Source organism: Heteronotia binoei, unplaced genomic scaffold, assembly GCF_032191835.1.
Source record: "Heteronotia binoei isolate CCM8104 ecotype False Entrance Well unplaced genomic scaffold, APGP_CSIRO_Hbin_v1 ptg000154l, whole genome shotgun sequence".
In the NCBI taxonomy this organism is placed as follows: domain Eukaryota; kingdom Metazoa; phylum Chordata; class Lepidosauria; order Squamata; family Gekkonidae; genus Heteronotia; species Heteronotia binoei.
In genome coordinates this window covers 915771-936306 of record NW_026799997.1, presented here as the reverse complement: position 1 = coordinate 936306, position 20536 = coordinate 915771, and the positions used below count along the sequence as shown (strand labels likewise).

The following is a 20536-nucleotide window of genomic DNA, read 5'->3' as shown; positions in this document are numbered from 1 at the left end:
CAAACCGGATTCAAAATCAATGAAAGGCTACCAGGATAGAATGGCTAAAAAATCCATTTAATTTTTTTCCCTTTTGTATGAGCATCTAGCATGATGAAGGATACTGGATAATTCAAAAGCTTGTTCACTGCCTTGTGACAGTTTGGGTGACCCCAATAAAAAGTTTCAGAGGTAGTCAACATGTTGGTCTGCAGCAAAACAGTTGGATCTAAGTCCAGTAGCACCTCACAGACCAACCAGATTTTGGGGGTATGACCTTCTACCCTGAAGTCTCTAAGGTGTTACTGGACTTGAATCTAGCTCTCCCAATAAAAGGTGTTATAGTGCTGTCATTGGACCTAAAACCTTTGCACCTTGCATATTGATTCAAACTCAAGAACATAAAAGCAAATAACCAGTCATACATCAATACTGCAGGGGACAGATATGAGAGTTATGTTTGGCCTTATTACATTAAATTTACACAATTAAGAAGTATAGCAAAAAATTAGCAGGAATGATGTCTATATTTCCCTTCTGCCTGTTACTTGTAAACTTTTATACACAGAATCATTTCCTTCTTCAGTACTGAAAATGTATGTTTTCATAAAATCATAAATTTTACTGAGAGACAACTAAACAATTTCCCAAAGCACATACATTTTAATTTCCAATGTCTTTTATTGACAACATTTTTTAAAATTTTTACAGTGAGACACATTAATCCCTGTAGCGCTACTTGAAAATATTTCAGAGACAACAGTAAGTTCTATTTTTTCATATTTCTGTGTTCCATGTTTGGCTCTGGAGGTGAATTTTTTCCATCCACTTCATTTTCATCCTCCTGTAAAACAAAAATATGAGATGTTTTATTAAGCCTTCAGGAAAAATACATTTAGCATTGTTGCCTGTATATGAAACATACCTTTCAGAGCAACAGTTTTGTGTGATGTATTTATTTTCAGTCTATAAGCCACTTTTCAATTTTGCAGCTTTCTCGCAGCATACAATCAAAATAACAAAACCAGGAGAACAATATTCATACTAAAGCAATAACAGATAAAGCCAACAAGAGACGGAGTTTAGAAATATACATTGTAAGAATACCTCCTGAAAAGTCTGACACAGAATAAAAACTTAAATGCCGTAACAGAATAAATATCTTTACTACATTTTAAAAGTGCAAAGGGTATAGCGCTATAAGCTTTCCCTAAGGAGGGAGCTCCAAAGAACAGGAACTACAATCAAGAATACACAGTTCCTAATATGACAATCTCACCCTCCCATGGACCCTATAATAGCATCTCATGACTGGGTCTTAATTCTCAGGTGATTCATGTAGAGGAAGACAGTCTCTGAAATGTAACCCAATGAAGCTCTTGCATACTTGGGTGTGTAATATTCTTGCTGCTTGCAGCCCTGGACAGCAACTGGCCACCATATTCTAGGCCACTTAAAATTTCCAAATAGGCCTATTTGATATGCATTAAAATAGCTAATCCAGAAGTTAGGAAGACATCCAACAAAGTAGTAAGATCTTTGTTTTCTAGGGCAGGACTCAGCTGATGCATCTGCTAAAGCTGGTAAAACACAAACCTGGCAATGTCACCACGTAAGCAATCACAGTCTGGATCTCACAGGGTGGTTTCACACAGGAGATTTGCCCTGACCTAGCCCCACCTCCCATTCAGATTAAAAGTGCACAATCACACAAGCACAAACCCGTTCTCACCCCGTCTCCAGACGCCTCCTATCCGCACCAAAAAGCTACCTGGATTTCCCGGTATCACCCCCCCCCCCTGAATCGGATGTAGGTCGCATAATCGGCTACTGTCTGAATGCCCCAGGTCGACTCATAAATGGAAGAGCTGTGTGATCGTGCTGAGCCGTTTTTGGCAAGGTCGGGAGTTCCCCCCCCCCCCAAAGGTGCGCTTGTCCGCTTCTCCAATGGTGTGCACACATAGGGGCCTTTTTTAAAGAGACAACTCTTTCTGCATTGGGTCCGTGCTTGAGCCGGGATAGCAGTGTGAATGGGCAACCACTGACTGCTGTCAGGACCTTCTGCTTCAGCAGGGGCTGTCTGGTAGCCCAGAAACGGTTCAAACAGCAGTGGATTTTTTTGCAATGGGATAAAATCGTGTCAGTTTCGCAGTGTGAAACCAACCAGTCTTTCAACCTAAAAACCTTGCCTATCAGAATTGTGGACTTCATCCAGTGCACCTAATGTCTTCAGTCATATGCAACTCAATCTTCATTTGTTTACTACAATATTTATATACTGTGCCTTTCCCATTATCAAATAATAGCTCAAGGCAACTAGACTGAATTTGTGTTTATTTGCCCTCATACAGGCTATTATGGCCAGGTAGGAATTCAAGGACTTCACTGAGATACCTGGATCTGAAGAAAAGGAGAAACAGAGCCAAATGTCTGTACATATTGTGGACATGTCATCCTACAGCTTTAGGTGACCATTCTCAGTGATTTCATGTAGATGTTACATTGCCTGAAGGATAAATGGAACCCTGCAGGACTGCAGCAGAATTGCCACACAATCACACAGTACCCTCTCCTGACTATTTTCTGGAATCTATCTGTGATATAGAAGCAGAATCATCACAGTACAGGGCCTCCAACTCCAAACCACTGTAAGTGATCCAGAAAAATAGCACAATCAAGGGTTCGGAAGATTAATTGGGTTATATCATTCCGTCTCCCAACAAAGATCATCTAACAAGGCAACCAGTTTAATCTTAAACCTGGTGATAAAGCCAGATTGAAATGTATCTAGAAAATCCATTTCATGTAAGTGAGCTTGAAATTGCCATGTCACCACTTAAACTGAAAGAGGAAGTTAACACACATCCCCAGAATCATATGGGTGCAGAAGGAACCAAGCCACAATTTAATTATGGCAACTTTATACTAGGTAGGATGGACATGCATCTAGTGTGCAGTACTAAGCTATGTTATATTTACAATTTTGTTTTTTGAAGAAAGTGTATGCTAATTTATCAGTTTCATATATAATCCAGGTGCTGCTGTGAATGGAACCCTATTCTATCCTTAGAATCAATTCATTTACTAGCTACTTCACAAAATTCCAAAAAACCGGAATCTAGTAAAGTCCTGAAATAAAAAGACAGAATTCCGCATATTTCTCTAGATTGTATTCAGAAGTTTTCAAAATGCTTCAAAAATGCAACAACTTCCCTTGTACTTAAAAATTACTTTTTAACAGCATATGCCATTGGAATAGAAGTGTTTCATTTTTTGGAGACCAGATATGTTTTCTTCACCATTTGATAAAAGACAATAAATTTAACTTCAGAGACACTTTATGTGCTGCAGCATCGTATTTTTGTCCCATCTAGCAAGGTTTCTTGACAGGTCTGCCAATTTTCCAATTACTTGTACCGCCATATGTTATCTGAAGATCAGTCAGGTCTAAAATAGGAAACATGAGCATGTCAGGCAACCGCATGCTTACAATATTCTACAGCTTCAGCTCTAGAAGTTGGGCTCATAATTCATGGCAAGCTTCTTTGGAGCCCCCGGAATAAATGAAGTGACATCACAATGCTAGCATCCATAGAAATGAATAGCACCTTGTGCCCAATGTTAAATGGTGACCTCGAAAGAATTAATTATGGAAGCTAGAACATGAAATTCAGGCAGCTCCTTGTAAACTATTCTAATCAACAATGAATGCATTAATTATCTGCATACATATCAGAATTTCCTAACATTTTCCCAGGCGTTTAAAATACAGATTTAATTGCTGTAATCAGATGTACACACAAACTAGTTCTGCTGAGCCAACTGCAACTAAGTAGTACATTAGACCATTGCATTGCATCAAATGTATTCCCAAATATAATACTAGAGTCAAATGGCATTTCAATGGCTTGCAAAATTATAAAATAGTTACCTATCCCCATGGGAACTAGATTTATTTTGATCCACACACAATTTCTCAAAATTATGTGCCTGTGAAATAGGTGCAGCATTTGTGCAGGTAGCTGCACAGGACTGCAGCCATAGAGTTTCACTGAGTTTTGGATAATATTTTTCACACCACTTTTAACAAGCATTTCCTTTTTGTATACAGAATATTTAACTGGCACTGTTTCTGAAGTGATTAGCAATGTTTGAGCTTTCTGCTAAATTGACTATTTAGGCTAATTATAAAGGAATGATGCTGAACAGACTGCAGATTAAACATGTTTAATATATTTGCTTTACTAATTGCTATCAACATTCAATATAACCTCATCCTAAAGGCACTCACGTGATTAGGAGTTATTATATGAGTTCTCTTCACTCACTCGTATTTGGTACAAATCACATTTACTTATAATACAATATTTGATAGGGGGAAGCCCTGCCCAGTGGTCAGTTCTCTAGTTGAAATCAAATCAAATTTCAGAGGAAGCTATCCTAAACTAGTGTCCTTTTGGTCAAATCTTAGGTGAATGGAAGAGATGTTCCATCAGACATAGATTCTTGACTAGTAAAAACCCAGGGTCAGTAAACATAATATTTTTGGGGTAGAAAAGCAGTTTCAATATATGTAACCAGCAGATCACTGATGTTAGCAGTGATTTTCACTGCCATTGGTCACTGAAATCTGTAACCTGCTGGTTCACACATGAGTTTTTCTCCATTTTATATGTATAGCTGGAAAAATTCAAGGTGGTCCATTTAGATAGAAATTTTAGGTGTTAACTAATCTTAGTTGTAGGGCACCCAGTTTGTTCCACCAAGCAGCCACTTTTTCATCTATCCCCCCAACCAGAACCAACTTCTCTTCTTGTTTTTGCATGGATGAGTCAACATGTTTCAAGCCTATGACAATAACAAAGGCAGGAGAGTCAGCAGAAGGAATGGGATTATATGTAATGTCCTCACAATTACTGTAGGCAATAGCAGTTCCAGAGAAAAGTCTTGCCTGGTACTTACTATCAGATTGTTAATAAAGACCTCAGCTATCAATCAAGGCTATCACAAAAAGTACCCTGTTATGTTAACACACTGCTAAAGAAAGAATCTTCACTTACACTGGTATTTGTCACTAAAAGGCTTCCGTTTAGACTGATTTTGACAGTTCAAATTGCCAGCCAAAAGCCTCAATTTCATGAGGCAACTAAAAGTGTTGCCTGTTCTCTTGGAGATTTATTTTATCTTGTTCGGCAATAATCCCTGGACTTTGAACCATCCTCCCTCCTCTATTTTGGCCAATAAGGTAGTGTATCTGTCTGCACACCATGCTACTTCTTCTCTTTTTAGGCATAGAAAGAAAATAATAATTTCCTATTATTCTCAGATTCTTTCCCCCAAATCATTCAGCACTCAGACCATGAAGTAGGGTTGTCAGCCTCCAGTCTCCCGCTTTTACTACCGATCTCCAGCTGGCAGAGATCAGCTCCCCTGGAGAAAATGGCTACTTTGAAGGGTAGACTCTATGACATTGTACCATGCTGAGGCCCCAAAACCCTGCCCTCTCCTGGATCCACCTCCAAAGTCTCCAGATATTTTCCAATATAGACCTGGCAACCCTACCATGAAGCTATAATCCTACTGGTCCCAAACCACATGGTTGTGTAGCCATGGTGGTACCTGTTCTGGACATGTGTGAGATGTCTATCAGCTCTTCAACTTTAGATTATAGGCTGTCCAAATCTCTTGCTATAGGAAGTGGACTTTGGCAGACGTGAACACATAGATGGCCATATGTTTGCCAGACCTGCCTTATCATCTCAGTCTGCTTCTTTGATCTTTTGCCTGTCTGTTCTTGAGTAAAGGACACTGCACAGCATATGAACACTTGGAATATTTTGCTCTCTTTAGTGGGTTTTACACTATTGTGTATTATTGCTGAATGTCTGATATTGATTTGAGTAGTTGAACTTGCTAATTTTCCAGTGCAGCTGTTTGTACTATATGCATTGATAAATTTGTGTCAGTTTTTATTTTATTCAGATTCTCAATATTTCTTCTGAGCTTGTAAGACGAGCTTTGTAACTTTGTCAGCATTTATCCTTGGAGCCGTTTATGTTGGTCTCTGCCCGGACCGGGGACATTCATTTACATCTGCTATAGAATCTAAGCCAGCAGCGCCTTTAACATAGGAGCAGAGCCGGTGCGTTCATTAGGCAGCCTGAGGTGGCTGCTTGGAGTGCAGCCCTGGGAGGAGGGTGCCGGTTAGATTCTTCTGCCCCCCACCCCAGAATCGGGGTCTTCCTCTGTAGCTCTGGGATTCTGTTGCATAGCCTTGCCTTTGTTCATCTAGAGAGAGACGGCCCCTAACTCAGCTGCTCTTAGAGGTGAGAGAAATAGCGAGCCGCTCGTGCCCTCATGTCTATATTTCTAAGCACAGACGTGAGGGATGGACAGCCAGTGTGCGCACTGAGCCCTGTGGCAGTTGCCACCAAGCTCACGCTTGCCAAGGAGCCGCCAGTCTTATACGCCCTCACCTGGGCTGCCCTCACGGGCACTTTAGCATCGGTGCAGCATAGGAGAGGAAGTGGAAGGGATATTTCATCTTTATGCTCAGGCTATTTTAGCATGGAATTAAAAACTAGACCACATTCACACTGACATATGTCACCTTGACCATGTAAGCTAATTAGTTTCTTCCTTTTGCCCTAATATATTATTTTTCAGCAATACTAACGGAACAGTTGCCCATCTGGTTAACAAATGTCTGAATTTAACCAGATAGCATTTTTCTCCCTGCATTGGCAAAGCAAAAATAACAGTAAACCTCTTAGTCATTTGCAGGGCTTCTGAGATTTTCAGAAAATAACTCCTGAGTAACTATGGGCATAGAATTTTAGTCTTAGTTCATTTGAAGTCTTAGTCAATGTAAAGCTGCTCAGTTGTTTGTTTAAAGAGTATGCATGTATTATCTTTTTCTAGCAACTTAAAAACAAACAAATACCTCAAAGTCCAGGAGAGATTAGTGTATAACCTTCCTTTAAAAAAAATTCTGTGCATAAGGAGAAACCAACAATTTTCTTTAAAATGGGACATGGATCAGATATGCATCATACTTGGGAATGGGGAAATGATTTTTAAAAGGAAGTAATGGAAAGCTGAAGGAGAAAACAACAGGAAGTGAGGCAGAGCAGAACATCAAACACAACCATTTCTATGGAAGACATCTGGAGTGGAAGAATTTTCCCATTTTGATTAGTGCAAGAAACTTGCTGAAATCTTGTGGCTGAGTTCTGGCTACAAAGTTTCTTCCTATTGTTTACCACTGCTTGACATACAGCTATAGAGTCAAACATTCTGTGTTAGATAACTTGCAGGTAAAAAAATAATTAAAATTTCAGTGTGCTGAGAAAACTTGGTGAGAGGGGAGGGAAGGGGAAAGATAAGACTGACCTGTACCAAACAGATAGGTTTGAGTGCTAACTTACAGCATCCCCTTGTAAACTAGAAGACAAATTTCTGCCCTTAAATCAGAAGATTACATTTAGACTTGGAGAAAGAAGTGTCAGACAACTATTATCTCTACAGGAACTAAGAGAATTCTATACATAGACTAAAACGTACATCAATCAATCAATCAATTCGTAATCTTGCCAAAAAACCAACTGCAGAAATATCTGCTATAAACCATACCTGTAATTTTCCTTTCTGGGCAAATCAGATATAAGACACATATCACAGATTTCACGGAACCAAAAATAACAGGCAATATACCTTGCTAGGTTCACTGTGAAAGGAAAAAAAAACCCCTATAATACTATCACTACTGTATCCATATACCTAGGATATGATGCCATGTCTTATTAAAAATATTTAAAAATAGCTGTAAGTGTATCATTGGTGACCAAGAAAATTCATATTATAGTATTCCTTGTTACTATGTATTGGTGTGAAAATTGGACAATGAGGAAAGCTGACAGGAAAAAAGTTGATTCATTTGGAATGTGATATTGAAGGAAAGTTTTACAGATACTGTGGATCGTTAAAAAAGACAAATAAGTGGGTTTTAGATCAAATCTAGCCTGGACTCTTTCCTCAAAGCTAAAGCAACTAAACTAAGGCTATTATTTTGGTCACATTATGAAAAAAGAAGAGTCACTGGAAAAGACAATCATGCTGGGAAAAGTCAAAGGTAGCAGGGAAAAGAGCAAGATCTAACAAGAGATGGACTCAATCAAGGAAGAGATGGCCCTCAGTTTTCAAGGTTGTTAAAGTTTTGGAGGTCATTAATGGATGAGGCCACCTTAAGTCAGAAGCAACCTGATGGCACTTCACACACACGCAACTAGAAACAGATAACAAGAATCAAATATTAAAGAGAACTCAGAGGCTAAGCAGTGAGTAATGGAGAATTTTTATCTATAAAAGAACTGTTGCAAGGGGGACTGGTGTGCTGCTACCTGCTGCTTGGTTTAAGAACTCTGACAATGTATGTGTAGAACAGACTCTAAGGGGCATTTAAAAATTAAATTAAAACAAAATGCTTCATGACACAGTACAAGTGTTGGTTTGTGGGACAGGCACTGCTGCTGTTAGCCATTTTTAAAAATATGGTTAGAAATTGTACAAAAGGGAACATGCTGTGTCAACAGAACAATTATTTTTAAAAAACCATTAGGTATAGTCTAAAACAGTGGTCTCCAACGTTTTGGCCCCAGGGCTGGCCACCCACCGCGGCCCCAGGGCCGGCAGGGTGGGGGCACCGAATTCAGCCCCCCATGGTGCTTCCTCCTCCTCACCCCCCTCCCCACGATGCCTCCTTCTCCCTCCATTTGTACAAGTTTAAGGCCAGGGAAGGTGAAAGTGAAGCACCACTCCTGGCTCTTTAAAGGCCGATGCCTCCCTCCTGCCGATCAGGTGATTGGCAGGGAAACCGCAGCAGCAGCAGCGCGAGCGACCAGCTGAAAAAGCCACACTGTCCTTGCCTCCTTTCCACTTCCTTCCTGGGTGTGGGAAAGAAGTAAGGGCAGCTGGTTGCTCGTGTTGCTGCCGCAGTTTCCCTGCTGATCATCTGATTGGTGGGGGGAGGGGGGAGCCAGGGGTGGCGCTTTACCACTGCCTTCCCCGACCTTAAACTTGTACAAACGGAGATATAGGAGGCGCCGTGAGGGTGGATGGGGTGGCGGAGCTGTGCGACCTGGTTGCCAATATGTCATGGACCGATACCAGTCTGCGGCCCAGGGGTTGGGAACTCCTGGTCTAAAAGATTTTCAGCACAGTGGAATATATCTGGGACAAAATCTGTGTCACTGGACAATAATCACAGGAGAAACAATATCCAACAGTTGCTTATAACACTTCTCTGCAGTAGCAGCATTCCACACAGCAATCAAAAGAACAAAAAATACACATCTGGGGAAAAGGGGTGCATGTGTGTGTGTGTGATCCCATGTCCCAGAAACATTCCACTTTGAATACTTAAGAATTCCACATTACCTTGCAACACCTTGAGGAAGGAATGTGAACTATAAACAACAGTTAAGAAATAAACTGTGCAAAACCAGAGTAGCAGCTGAAATTCTTGAGCTGTGAAGGAGCAGAGTGTAACAGGTTAGAGAAAACAGCTCAGAATGTAGAACAATGATAATAAAAGAAAATAAATGGTAAAGCCCCCTTTCAGAGATGAATGGGCACTTACTGTTATATCTGAAAAGCAAAACAATCTAATATACAAAGAAGAATCCAATTATTTTTGGCCCATCCTTTCTTAAAAAGAAATATTGTAGATGGGCTGAATATGCATTCCCTAAGCAGGCTCTGCACACCATAATATGAACTATATCGGTACCACTAATGTAGTTTAGTAGTTATGTAACAGACACTACACTGTCATTGCTTGTTAAAATGTTCAAAGTATTTCCTCAGAGGGCACAGATTTTACATTTTGCTTTTGTTTTGTGCCCATAGAGTTCTCACCTGCTTAACGCAATGTGCCAAATTTGAAAGAAAATATGCTCAAAGGGGGGCAATAGATTCCGAGATAAATCAATCAAACAGTTAAATCAGCATGGAGCACACGGTGAACTCTCAATTGCACAGGGGTCTTTTCCTGTTTCATGTTATCTCCTTTAAAAAGTGTGGCTGACAAACCTTATAATGAAGCATAGTAAGAGAATATGACTGGAACACTTCTTTAGCACTGGATATTACAAGCAAATATAAATTTCTTATGATAGATGGCAGGTTCCTGTCACCGCATCTATTTAGCGATAAGGCAGCTGTTTATTTCCCAAGGAAAGGAGACCCTTGCTACATGGATCATTTTCATAGTGACAAGCTTGACAAGTTTGACATTTACTTCATGAAATATTCTGAACCAGCCATCAAGAAAATGCACTCTCTGGGGCCACTGGGAAGTTGACAATCTTACCTTTCATTGTGTATCTCCATTAATTCTTACTGTCAAAACCTAAATAATATCCCAACAATGAATCTTTCAAATCTTATAGTTTTAAAATTGAGACTATGAGCAAAGTAACCTTTTACTGCGAGTAAGAATTGACCTCAATTAACAACTGCAGCACCATATACCCTCATTTTGTTCATCACAAAGAGCTACCTAAAGAGACACTGAGAAGAGCATTAAAATTACGTAGTACTGACAAAGTACTCTAGATGGCAATGCAAGACCATGTTAGATTAGAAACATTATTAGTTTAGATTTAACAAAGAATCTTTTAGGGTCTATGAACACCTGCATGTTTATCTCAAAAATGAGCTCCTTTAATTTGTGCTGATACAAAAACTTCAAGGCTTAAAAAAGCAGTCTGCCAAATTCTGTATTTTCCATTTAACTCACTCCTAATTCTAATAAAAAGGGATGTGTGTACTACTGCAGATTCCTCCAAGCCAAAATTCATTTACTGCTCACTACCATTCTAGGATTTTATGCCAGCTCTTGTAGTCTCCATCTGTTTCTCCTCTAGCTTTGGAGGAAGTCTCTCTGCAGAGTGGCCCTTTTGGATGACTGCCACTACAGTTGCGGTTTTCAGCTGGGCAGGTGGTGACTGGAACCTTACAAGTACAGCCAAGTCTACTCTACTGAAAGAAATATGATGCTTTGTTAGGTATTTAAAACACTTTATTTGCTTACTTCTGAAGGTATTAGATAGGCTTATTGGGAAAAAAGTTACTATAGATCTGGATGGTTCCTAAATGTCCCTTCCAGCTTAATTCCTCTTCCTCTCTCAATGCAGGGTAGTTGAGATTCCCCATACCGGAAGTATCTGTAGAGCCTAAGTAATAAATCTATTTAATTTAAGCAACATCCAAATGGCACTTTACACCAGAAACACAGGATTATGGCTCAATGAAACATGCATTATATATTTAAAAAAATATATGTCTTGCACATATATGAACTGCATGATCATCATCTGCTAATTTTTACTAAACTCAGCTCTTCAAATACACACTCTTTTACTGATAAATGTATTCTTTCAGCTTCTCCACTGTCTTTATTCTGGACACATTTATTTATTAAACATTTATATCCGGCTTTCTCTCATGGTTCAAGGTAGCGTACATACAGTGTATGTTCTCCAAGCAAATATCAATGTGTAAATTATTCGTAATGGCAGTAATATTGCTCCCCAGGAAGAAAACTACACATCTGGGTATTTGTTCAGAACAGGGGTGGGGATTGAAGGGTAGGAGATATCTGGGATTCTAAGCAGCCAATTCTCCCAACTTACAATGGCTTCTCTCAGCTGGCACAGGAGCATTGTTTAATACTGCTCCCCAAGGCTTTAATTTTTTTTTTGGCAGGAGCTCCTTCGCATATTAGGCCACACACCACTGATCTAGCCAATCCTCCAAGAGCTTACAGGGCTCTTATTACAGGGTCTACTTTAAGCTCCACGAGGACTGGCTACATCAGGGGTGTGTGGCCTAATATGAAAAGGAGCTCCTGCTACAAAAAAAAGCCCTGCTGCTCACCCTACAACAAGGATAGAATCCCAGATGCTAGACTTCTAATCCGTACAGCTTCTGCACCCAGAATGTTGTTTTTATGTCCTAATTGTTAACTTTCTTCCTTGTTATAAGCCTGTTCATCATCTCAGGTCCCCCCAGGGTCTCCTTCTGGTTGAACCCTCCCTTTGAACTACCTTTTCAGCTACAGCACAGGCCCTTTTTAGGCAGGGGCATGGCTTCAGTGTTCTGGAACATTTTCCCTCTTCTAGAGATGTGGAGTGCCAAAATGCTGTCCATTTTTCATTAAAAATGTTAGGCTATTCTTTGTTGGTAGCCATTTTGCAGTTAATTTCAATAACAGGATAATACTCTGGGGGAAAGTCATATAGCTGTTCTTTTGGTCTTTAAAATTTTGACTTTTCCATATCGACTTGTCCATATCAAGATCTGACTTGTCCATATCGAGATTAACCAGTTTGTGGATAAAGGGCTATTGCTGCTGCTGGATGTGAGCTTTCAAGGACTCACTTTATACATTTAATCTCCTCTCCATATTGTCGAGCTGGCACTAAATTGGCAAGTTGTCTTGCCTCTCTAAATGTGACTGCCATTGAAGCTTTCGTGCTGGCTAGCTAAGTGGGGAGCACCTATATAGCTCCCCTTCCCTTTCAGTTTGGGGTCCCAAGGCTTTTAATAATATTGCATTGGGAGAGCAAAAATGAAAGTGAAAGCAATCCTACAAGCTGATTCATTGTAGGAGCTCTGAAGAACTCACTCTAAACCCTGCTTCCCTAGCTGGCCTTGGAAGGAAGAGCCCCAGTAGAGAAGTCATGTTTTGTAAGTTGCTTCCTTCTCCAATGGTAGAGGCAATCCCAAAGGACTGAATGAACTGTTGCCTCAACCTGAGAAAACCCAATTTATCCTCTGGGTTTAGAGTAGGGTTGCCAAGTCCAATTCAAGAAATATATGGTGACGTTGGGGAAAGAGCCAGGAGACATTAGCAGTGGAGCCAGGAGCAAGGTTGTGACAAGGATAACTGAGCTCTGAAGGGTGTTTTGGCCATCACATTTAAAGGGACTGCATACCATTTAAATGCCTTCCCTCCAGTGGAAATAAAGAAGGATAGGGGCACCTTCTTTTGGAGCTCATAGAATTGGACCCCCTGGTCCAATTCTTTTGAAACTTGGAGGGTAGCTTGGGGAGAGGCACTGGATGCTATGCTGAAAAAAAAATCCAGCCCCACCCCAGCCCCTGATACCCGTGATCAATTCTCCATTATACCCTATGGGAATTGGTCTCCAAAGGGAATAATTAAGTGCCCAACAGACATTTCCGTCTCCCCCCTCCTTGCTTTCTGATGTCCCTGAAGCAGGGTGAGAGCCTCCAAACCGGGGGCTCCCCTTCCCCCACCTGGGGATTGGCAACTCTAGTTTAGAGACATACAAGGCCTTCTCTACATTGCTCTTCTGAATACATATAATGCATTTGGAGTTCTCTTGGAAGAGCCTTGTTTGCTTGTCCATCTTCTTCATCTGCTCCACTGATGCCAAGATGGGAAGGTGAGGCTGGTTAAAAAAAAGAGACTCTTCTGTCTTGCCATCGGTCATGATAGATTGCCTTTGAAAGATTCCAGGACTTATACCAGAGGTCTGTGTTGCTGCTATTCAACTGGAACTTGGGTGACTGGAACACATGACGGCAACTTGTTAGGGTGGGCAGAGTCTTACGGTCCATAACTATGGAGCCTCTCTTCCCTACAATGTGATACATTGTAAGGCAAACAGAGCAAGAACTCTGTTCCAGACCTGGGAATGATCTCTTCCTGCCAAAAACTGAACCTGAGGCAGATACTGATCATCTTGGAAGAGGGAGTCAGACTGAGAATCCCTGTTCCATGAGTTGTGCTTTCCTCAGACTATGCTCTAGGAAACAGTCTATGGGTATAACAGCCATCTAATATTAGCTTTCAGTCATTGTAACTTTATTGCCTGTCTGTACTTTCTTCCACATAATCTAAACTTCCCTCTACCTATAAACACATTAAAGGTAGTATCCTAATGAACCACAATGAAGCTATAGGTTCACTTCCAACTATAAGAGGTGCCAGTACTGCATGACAACCACAAATCTATCTCAATTACTGAAAATACTTGGGGTGGGGGGTGGATGTTTTAGGCAAAATGTGCACAATGCATGGTTCCAACCAAAATTAATTAGAATTTTAATGTTTTATAATTCCACCATAATTCTTGAAATGGTGCATTTATTTCATAGTAATAAACACTCAGATCATTAAGTAAAGTTCAAAATCCATGTTATGTGCTACATTAAGCAACCTTTGGCTGCTTTCTTCTTTCTTGATTCAGTTTCCAATGCACTGGTTAAGCAATTGAGAAACACAATTAAATTTCCTGATACTGCATATTTGGAATTCTTATATCATTTAGTATAAAGGGTAATTAATTTATGATTCAGCAATGAATTCCCACTTTGGTGGGCAATGACAGATACCGAAATGAACTTACAGGAAATGCTACATTAAATTTACTGTAAAAAGAATGGAAAGTTTTTTATGTAACAGGGAAAAAAATCATATTTAACGTGATCAGTTAAAAACTGCATGTTTAGAGCATTAGTTATCATGGATTCTAGTACATACAAAGACTTGCTTTTTTCTTTTCTTTTCTTTTTTAAATCAGATTTGTATAGAAGTATGGAAGTAGTTCCTTATATCAATTTTATATTAGTCTAACTGCGGTCTATCATAAGCTGATAACCTTAGGTTTTTTGCAGGTTTTTCCCCTATAGGTCTAGAATAGGCAAAAGCCATAATCAAACAGAGGGTCACTGACACTAAATGGCAACAGGATATTAGCGGAGCACCATATCTTTTGGCATTGGACAACATAAGATATACTGCAATGCTGGCTGCATACATCTCATCCTTGGAGTATCCTGCCCACCACAAAGCATTTTCCGTAGCTAGATGGTATGTACTCCCCTCTGTGGTCTTATACGGGAGATATAGAAAGATCCTGATGCTTGAGAAAGTTTGCCTTTGTGGCACTGGTGCTGTCGAAACTGTTGAACATGTTTTGCTCTTGTGGTGAGAGATTAATATTAAGTTTATTATTCCTGTATCTAGTAGATTCCCAGATCATTCTGATTCTGAGATCACTAGGAAGTTTTTTACGGGAGCCAATCCGCAGATTACAGCCAGATGCGTAAGGTTTTTCTAAGCCATTTGTAAAATTCGCAAATGTATTTTACGTACCAAAGTAAAATATTAACAATATTCATTTTATCTGCGAGCCTGCAGCAGACGTGGACTACTGCACCCTTCTTAAATCTTCGTTCGCGAAGTCAAGCCGAGAGAGATTTTATTTTAAATTGTTTATCGTATTAACTACTATTATAATTTTAATTTTTCACCCTAAATATTTTATATTGACCTTGCATTGTTTACCTGTATACCTTTTAACATTTTTTTATGGTATTCTAATCTCTGTAATTTGTATTAGATCTGTGCTGGCTGCAGACCATATTAAAACTGCATTGAATTGAAACTATTTGCCTGTTTTCTGGAGACTAACTGATGGTCAACCAAAATGGACCCTCCATGCCCTTTATGTTGCTAAAATACATATGTTACAACACTGAAGAGATAAATGGCCTCCTCTCACATCGATACTGTATATGGACATATTTCTAATATTTGAGTCATCATTTTAAAAATCTAGTTAGGCAATATGTGGGGAAAGCATGCCTTTTGTAAGGGTATGACAATTTAAGGTTGTCATAGTTTTAGGCGGTTAAAATATACGTAAAATGTTTCGTAAAATGTATAGATCAGGCATTTTCATCCTAAAATTACAGCGAATAATTTACTTTTATCAATTGGCAGAATGTGAAAATGGTTGCTGATATTCACTTGGATATTCATTATTCAGATGATTATTAAATAAAAGAAGGGAAGTTAATGACAATTTTTTTTAAAAAAAAAATTGTACAAGGGCAAAATTTATAACCTACTAAAATTATACTTAAAATGGTGAGTACATTTTTAATTAGGTTTCAAACATGAATGAATCTCCGTCCAGGCTACAGAGTATTGAAAACACAACAGTATATATACAATGAATTAATAATGTTTGAAATGTCATTTTGTAGGTAAAGTTTATTATTTTTATATGAAGCGTGTCTGTGCTCTCCAATTAAAAACAGCAAGTATGTTTCTTGCAAGTGATTTATCAGATCCTAGTATAGCGAGTGGGAAAGTAACTAATGGTGTTTTGATAAGGTTACCTGACAAATAATGTAATGCTATAAGAAAGGACATTTGTAATAAATTTATATATAGCATTAGAATGTATCTTTTCAGTATTTTGAATCTTCTTTATAGTTTGAGTTGTTCATAAATTAGTGATAGTATTTAAAAAGAAAAAGTAGAAAATAAAAGAATGCTTTTACTGGCACTGAAGTATTCAAAAGGGTAAACCATCAATTCTGTATAACAGGCAACAGAACAGGAGATGATATTCAGAGAAAATATAAGATCCCAAATTGTGGAACCAAATAAAACAATTCCAACTTCATCTATATTTTAATGAGACTGTAACAACCAGGAAAGGTATCTTGAGGTCCTAGGGCTGGATCCATCCAACTTTTCCACTAAGGAGGAGGGGGTTCCTTTGTCCACCGAAGAGACTCTGCCAGGGGTAACAGGGTCTGTATAGACAGAAGCCATGAGTGAAGGGGAGCTGGGAATAAAAAAGGGAGTTGGGCAAAATTAAATGAAAAAGTGTGCTGGATTCAATCCATCATAGAAAGTGCACATAGGAAGTATGCTCAATGTGAAACCACTGAAATTAAAAAAGCAAAGGTATCAGCATTTGAGCCATCTTATATACACAAGGCTTTAGAAATGTATATACAGACTGGTATATACAGTTCTCCTACTCTTTTCATAACCCTCCCCCCACAGGATCAGCCCAAGCCTCACTGCCCACCGCCCCCACCCCCCTTTGTGGCATCTCCCCTCCCTCCCTTCAATGCCCAGGGAACTGGCGGTAAAGTGCTGGCTCCTGGGCTCTTTCAAGGCTGCTCCCCATCGATCAGCTGATTGGTGGGAAAAGCCACCACTGGCTCCTATGCTGGCCTTCCAGCACTCTCAGCACTTTCAGCGCTGGGGTGGGAAAGACAGTGAACTGTTGAAAAAGTGGCCGCTGCTGCCTCCTCCCCACTTCTCTCTGACGTGATCTGGGGAGGAAGTGGGGAAGAAGTGGCGGCCGCTGCTGCTTTTCAGTGGTTTGCTATCCTTCCCGCTGCCACCATCCCAGCACTGAAAGTGCTGAGAATGCCGGAAGGCCAGCACAGGAGCCGCCAGCCTTGGTGCAGCTTTTCCCGCTGATCAGCTGATTGGTGGGGGGGGCAGCCATGAAAGAGCCCCGGGAGCTGCATTTCACTGCTGGTTCCCCAGGCAGTAAAAATTGGGTGGGAGGGGGAGGCAACTAGGGATCTGCCTATGGACAGGGGCCGATTTTTGCACCCCTGCCCTGCTGGCACCCTAGGCAAATGCCTAGTTTGCCTAGTGGGCAGGCTGGTCCTGTCCTCCCAAAAAAGGGAAAAGGAAAATCATAAAACTAATACAAGGGAAAGAAAGAGTAGTTATAAAAGAGCAGAAGCATTTTCCCCTATAAAGTAAAACTTCAACAAGTCATGACATTTACATTTTGGGGGGGGGGGGGGGGGATGAAATGAGGTATAAGATGGAAGTTTATAAAAGTACCGTTAGTGTAGGGGATTCTTTCATAATAATAAACATGGAATGGGATTAAACCAGCAATATACTTAGAACAAATAAAAAGAAGTTTGTAGTTTAATCAATAGCTTACATCAATTTTTTTAAAAAAAGAAATGGTGATCACAACTCTCTTAAATAGCTTGAAATGATAAATTGAAAAATCCTTATGATAACCAACAAAGGAATCTCCATTTCTTAGGCCTTTCTTGGTGGAGGGTAGGAATTAAGAGAAACCTGTAATTGATTGATGATTTCATATGATTCCTTTCATGAGCTTTTTCATAAGAGCATGCAGCCACGCCTAGTTAAGTCATGCCAATCAAGGGCATTAAGTCACCCAAAGGGCATTGCCAGGCCTAGGGTAGGAAATCTTCATTTGGAGGCTGAAGATTTCCTGGTATCACAACTGAACTCCAGACAACAATTCTCTTCCCCCTGGAGAAAATAACTGTATTGGAGGGTGGACTCTATGTCATTATATTCAGCTGGGGTCTAACTCCTCCCCAAAGTCTGGCTTCCATAGATTCCAGCACAAAATCTTCAGGAATTTCCAAACGTGGAGCTGGCAACCCTTGTCAGGACTCGCCCCAAGTTCTCCTTCAAAGGTCAAAATAGGCCTGGAAAGGGACTCCTCCCCCTGCCTTTCACCAACAGGACCAAGCTTGGTTGTGGGTTTGCCAGGTCCAACTCAGAAAATTCCTGGGGATCTTGTGGGTGGAGCCAGGAGACTTTGGGGGTGGAGCCAGGAAACTCTCCCATTCACCCCCAGAAAATACAGCAGTGCAGTTCCCCTGAATACTGTCTTCATTTCCTTGTCCCTCAGCAGCTGGCTGCACTTCCACTTAATGAAAGTGAACATGCGTATACACACTCACAAAGCAGACAACATAAACAGTTTGCAAGCACACACTTCTGTGATCTCAGTGAGGCAATTTACTCACTGGAGCTGATGAATGTAACCACCTGCTGTATTGACCAGCTTCTTCAGACTAACAGGAAAACGAAAGCAGAGCAGCCTAGGAGGTGGATTTTTCCTCCAAACAAACAGATGGACTCTGTTCACTTCTCTTCCTTTTACACACTCACCAGGAAGACCTAGGTGGTTCTGCCTACTTGTCCCACCCATTCAGCTTTCCTCTTGGTCTCACACACTGTCCAAAATAGAGACAGTCTGCAGGCCTTTGCTAAGCCCGCCGAGATAGAGACAGTCTGCAGGCCTCTGCTAAGCCCGCCGAACCACATGGTGGCTGTTGGGGTGGACAGGAAGGAGCTTGCAAAAGTGGGAAACAGGCCGCTGGGACTGACAAGCCTACTTGGTTGGCTAGCAACAGGCACTAAGGGGAAACTGAAGGCAGCTTCACCAGTGGCCCAGTGTTAAACACAGGACTCCATACTCTCTCTCTCTTCCTCTCCCTCTCTATCTCTGTACTGAGAGCAAAACATCACTTTCAGCAGGTAAGAGATGCCATGGTCTCTGTCTCTCTGGCTGTTTTGTTGCCCAGAGGAGGAGGGGGAAGAACCCTCAACCAACTGAGGGAGAGTTTTCTATGGCAGGTTCCCTTCTTCCTCTACCAATCAAGGGAAGACTTTTTTCTTCTCCTCTGTGAAGCAGCGCCTCAGTCCTCAGCCAGTGGAATGCAACAGACCTTGAGTGGTGGTTGATGGGCCAATGATTGATAGAGTACACACCACAGCCAATGGAAGAGCTGCATTTTGCCAATACCACTATGCTTTTATTATAAAGGATTAATGCTAAACATGCATTAACTTCACCTTCAGTTTCACAGTTGAAAATGACATGAACAATTCACTTGGTCTTTACTTTAATAACTATTATGAAACCTAAAACTTCAATTAAAATGAAGGTTTGTTATATATTGCATAATTGAGTGCCTTTCATGTAATTACTGGGTGACTATGTAGGGTAAATACCATAGATATCACAAAATACAAACAAAAATAAAAACCCTTGAAGTTTTTCATCTCTTTTCTAGCTTCCAGACAAAACCCTCGAGAGATCCTATCTGACGTTTTATCTCTTCATCTGTGACATACATGTTAAAAATCTACTCAAATTCAGGCTCATCTTTATATCCAGACAGTGTGAGTGGGGAGACTACCACCCATGAACACAGTCTGTAAATGAAATGTTACATTAAGTACTTGCTTTCTTTTTGTCTTATATTCAGAAAGTATGTTAATTAGTGTTAACAACTACTTTATGGCTGCCTATTTCATACAATGATCCTCTGAAATCCAAAATAACTTACATTTCAGTTTAATGAATTCACTGCAAACTCTCCTGGCTTCCTGCCCTGCCATTCAGGCCTTTGAGAAATCCTCTTATTATGGAGACTGGCATAAAAAACATTCCTCTTCACAAAAGAATTCCCAAACTGTAATCTGCCATCAGTCTAACATCTGATTTAACTTCACAAATAAACTAAACATGCTTACTTCCAAAGCAGGCTTAACGTTATAATCCACTAAATGAAACCAGCTAGGTCTAATTGAAGGGACCAAGCAAAAGTGGTCCCTGGAAGGCATAATCACTTGGTTACTTCAGTCAAGGCAAGAGCTTCTTGTGATTCTGTGTGACTTTCTCCACATGGGGAAAAAAATACATGAAGAGGCATCCCAAACTATTGCTCAACAGAACAAGCTTGGAAGCACCCCTGAGAGATGATCTAGTCAGAAACAAACCAGTCAGCTGTACTGTGATAGGTTTTCTTCCAGCAAATCTACTCACAAAGGTCACAACTGGTGAGTATGCATATGAGTGTATATAACATACACGCTACACTTGCAAGACCATGCAAGAAATTATTACAGTCACACCAT

General features: G+C 40.3%; 1 protein-coding gene across 7 annotated transcripts in view; it reads right to left on the bottom strand.

Annotated features, from left to right (window-relative positions):
• Positions 1-636: 636 nt before the first annotated feature.
• LOC132590533 (PHD finger protein 14-like) overlaps positions 637-20536 on the bottom strand; it is a 169335-nt gene continuing 149435 nt past the window's right edge. For 5 of the 7 annotated variants that reach the window (XM_060263452.1, XM_060263456.1, XM_060263455.1 and 2 more), the window contains one exon: positions 637-823. In XM_060263452.1, coding sequence (XP_060119435.1) covers positions 749-823 — 75 coding nt within the window. In that variant the 3' untranslated portion in view covers positions 637-748. Of the gene's footprint in view, positions 824-904; positions 976-20536 lie in introns of all 7 variants that reach the window. The other 2 variants (XM_060263459.1, XM_060263454.1) reach the window with 1 other exon arrangement.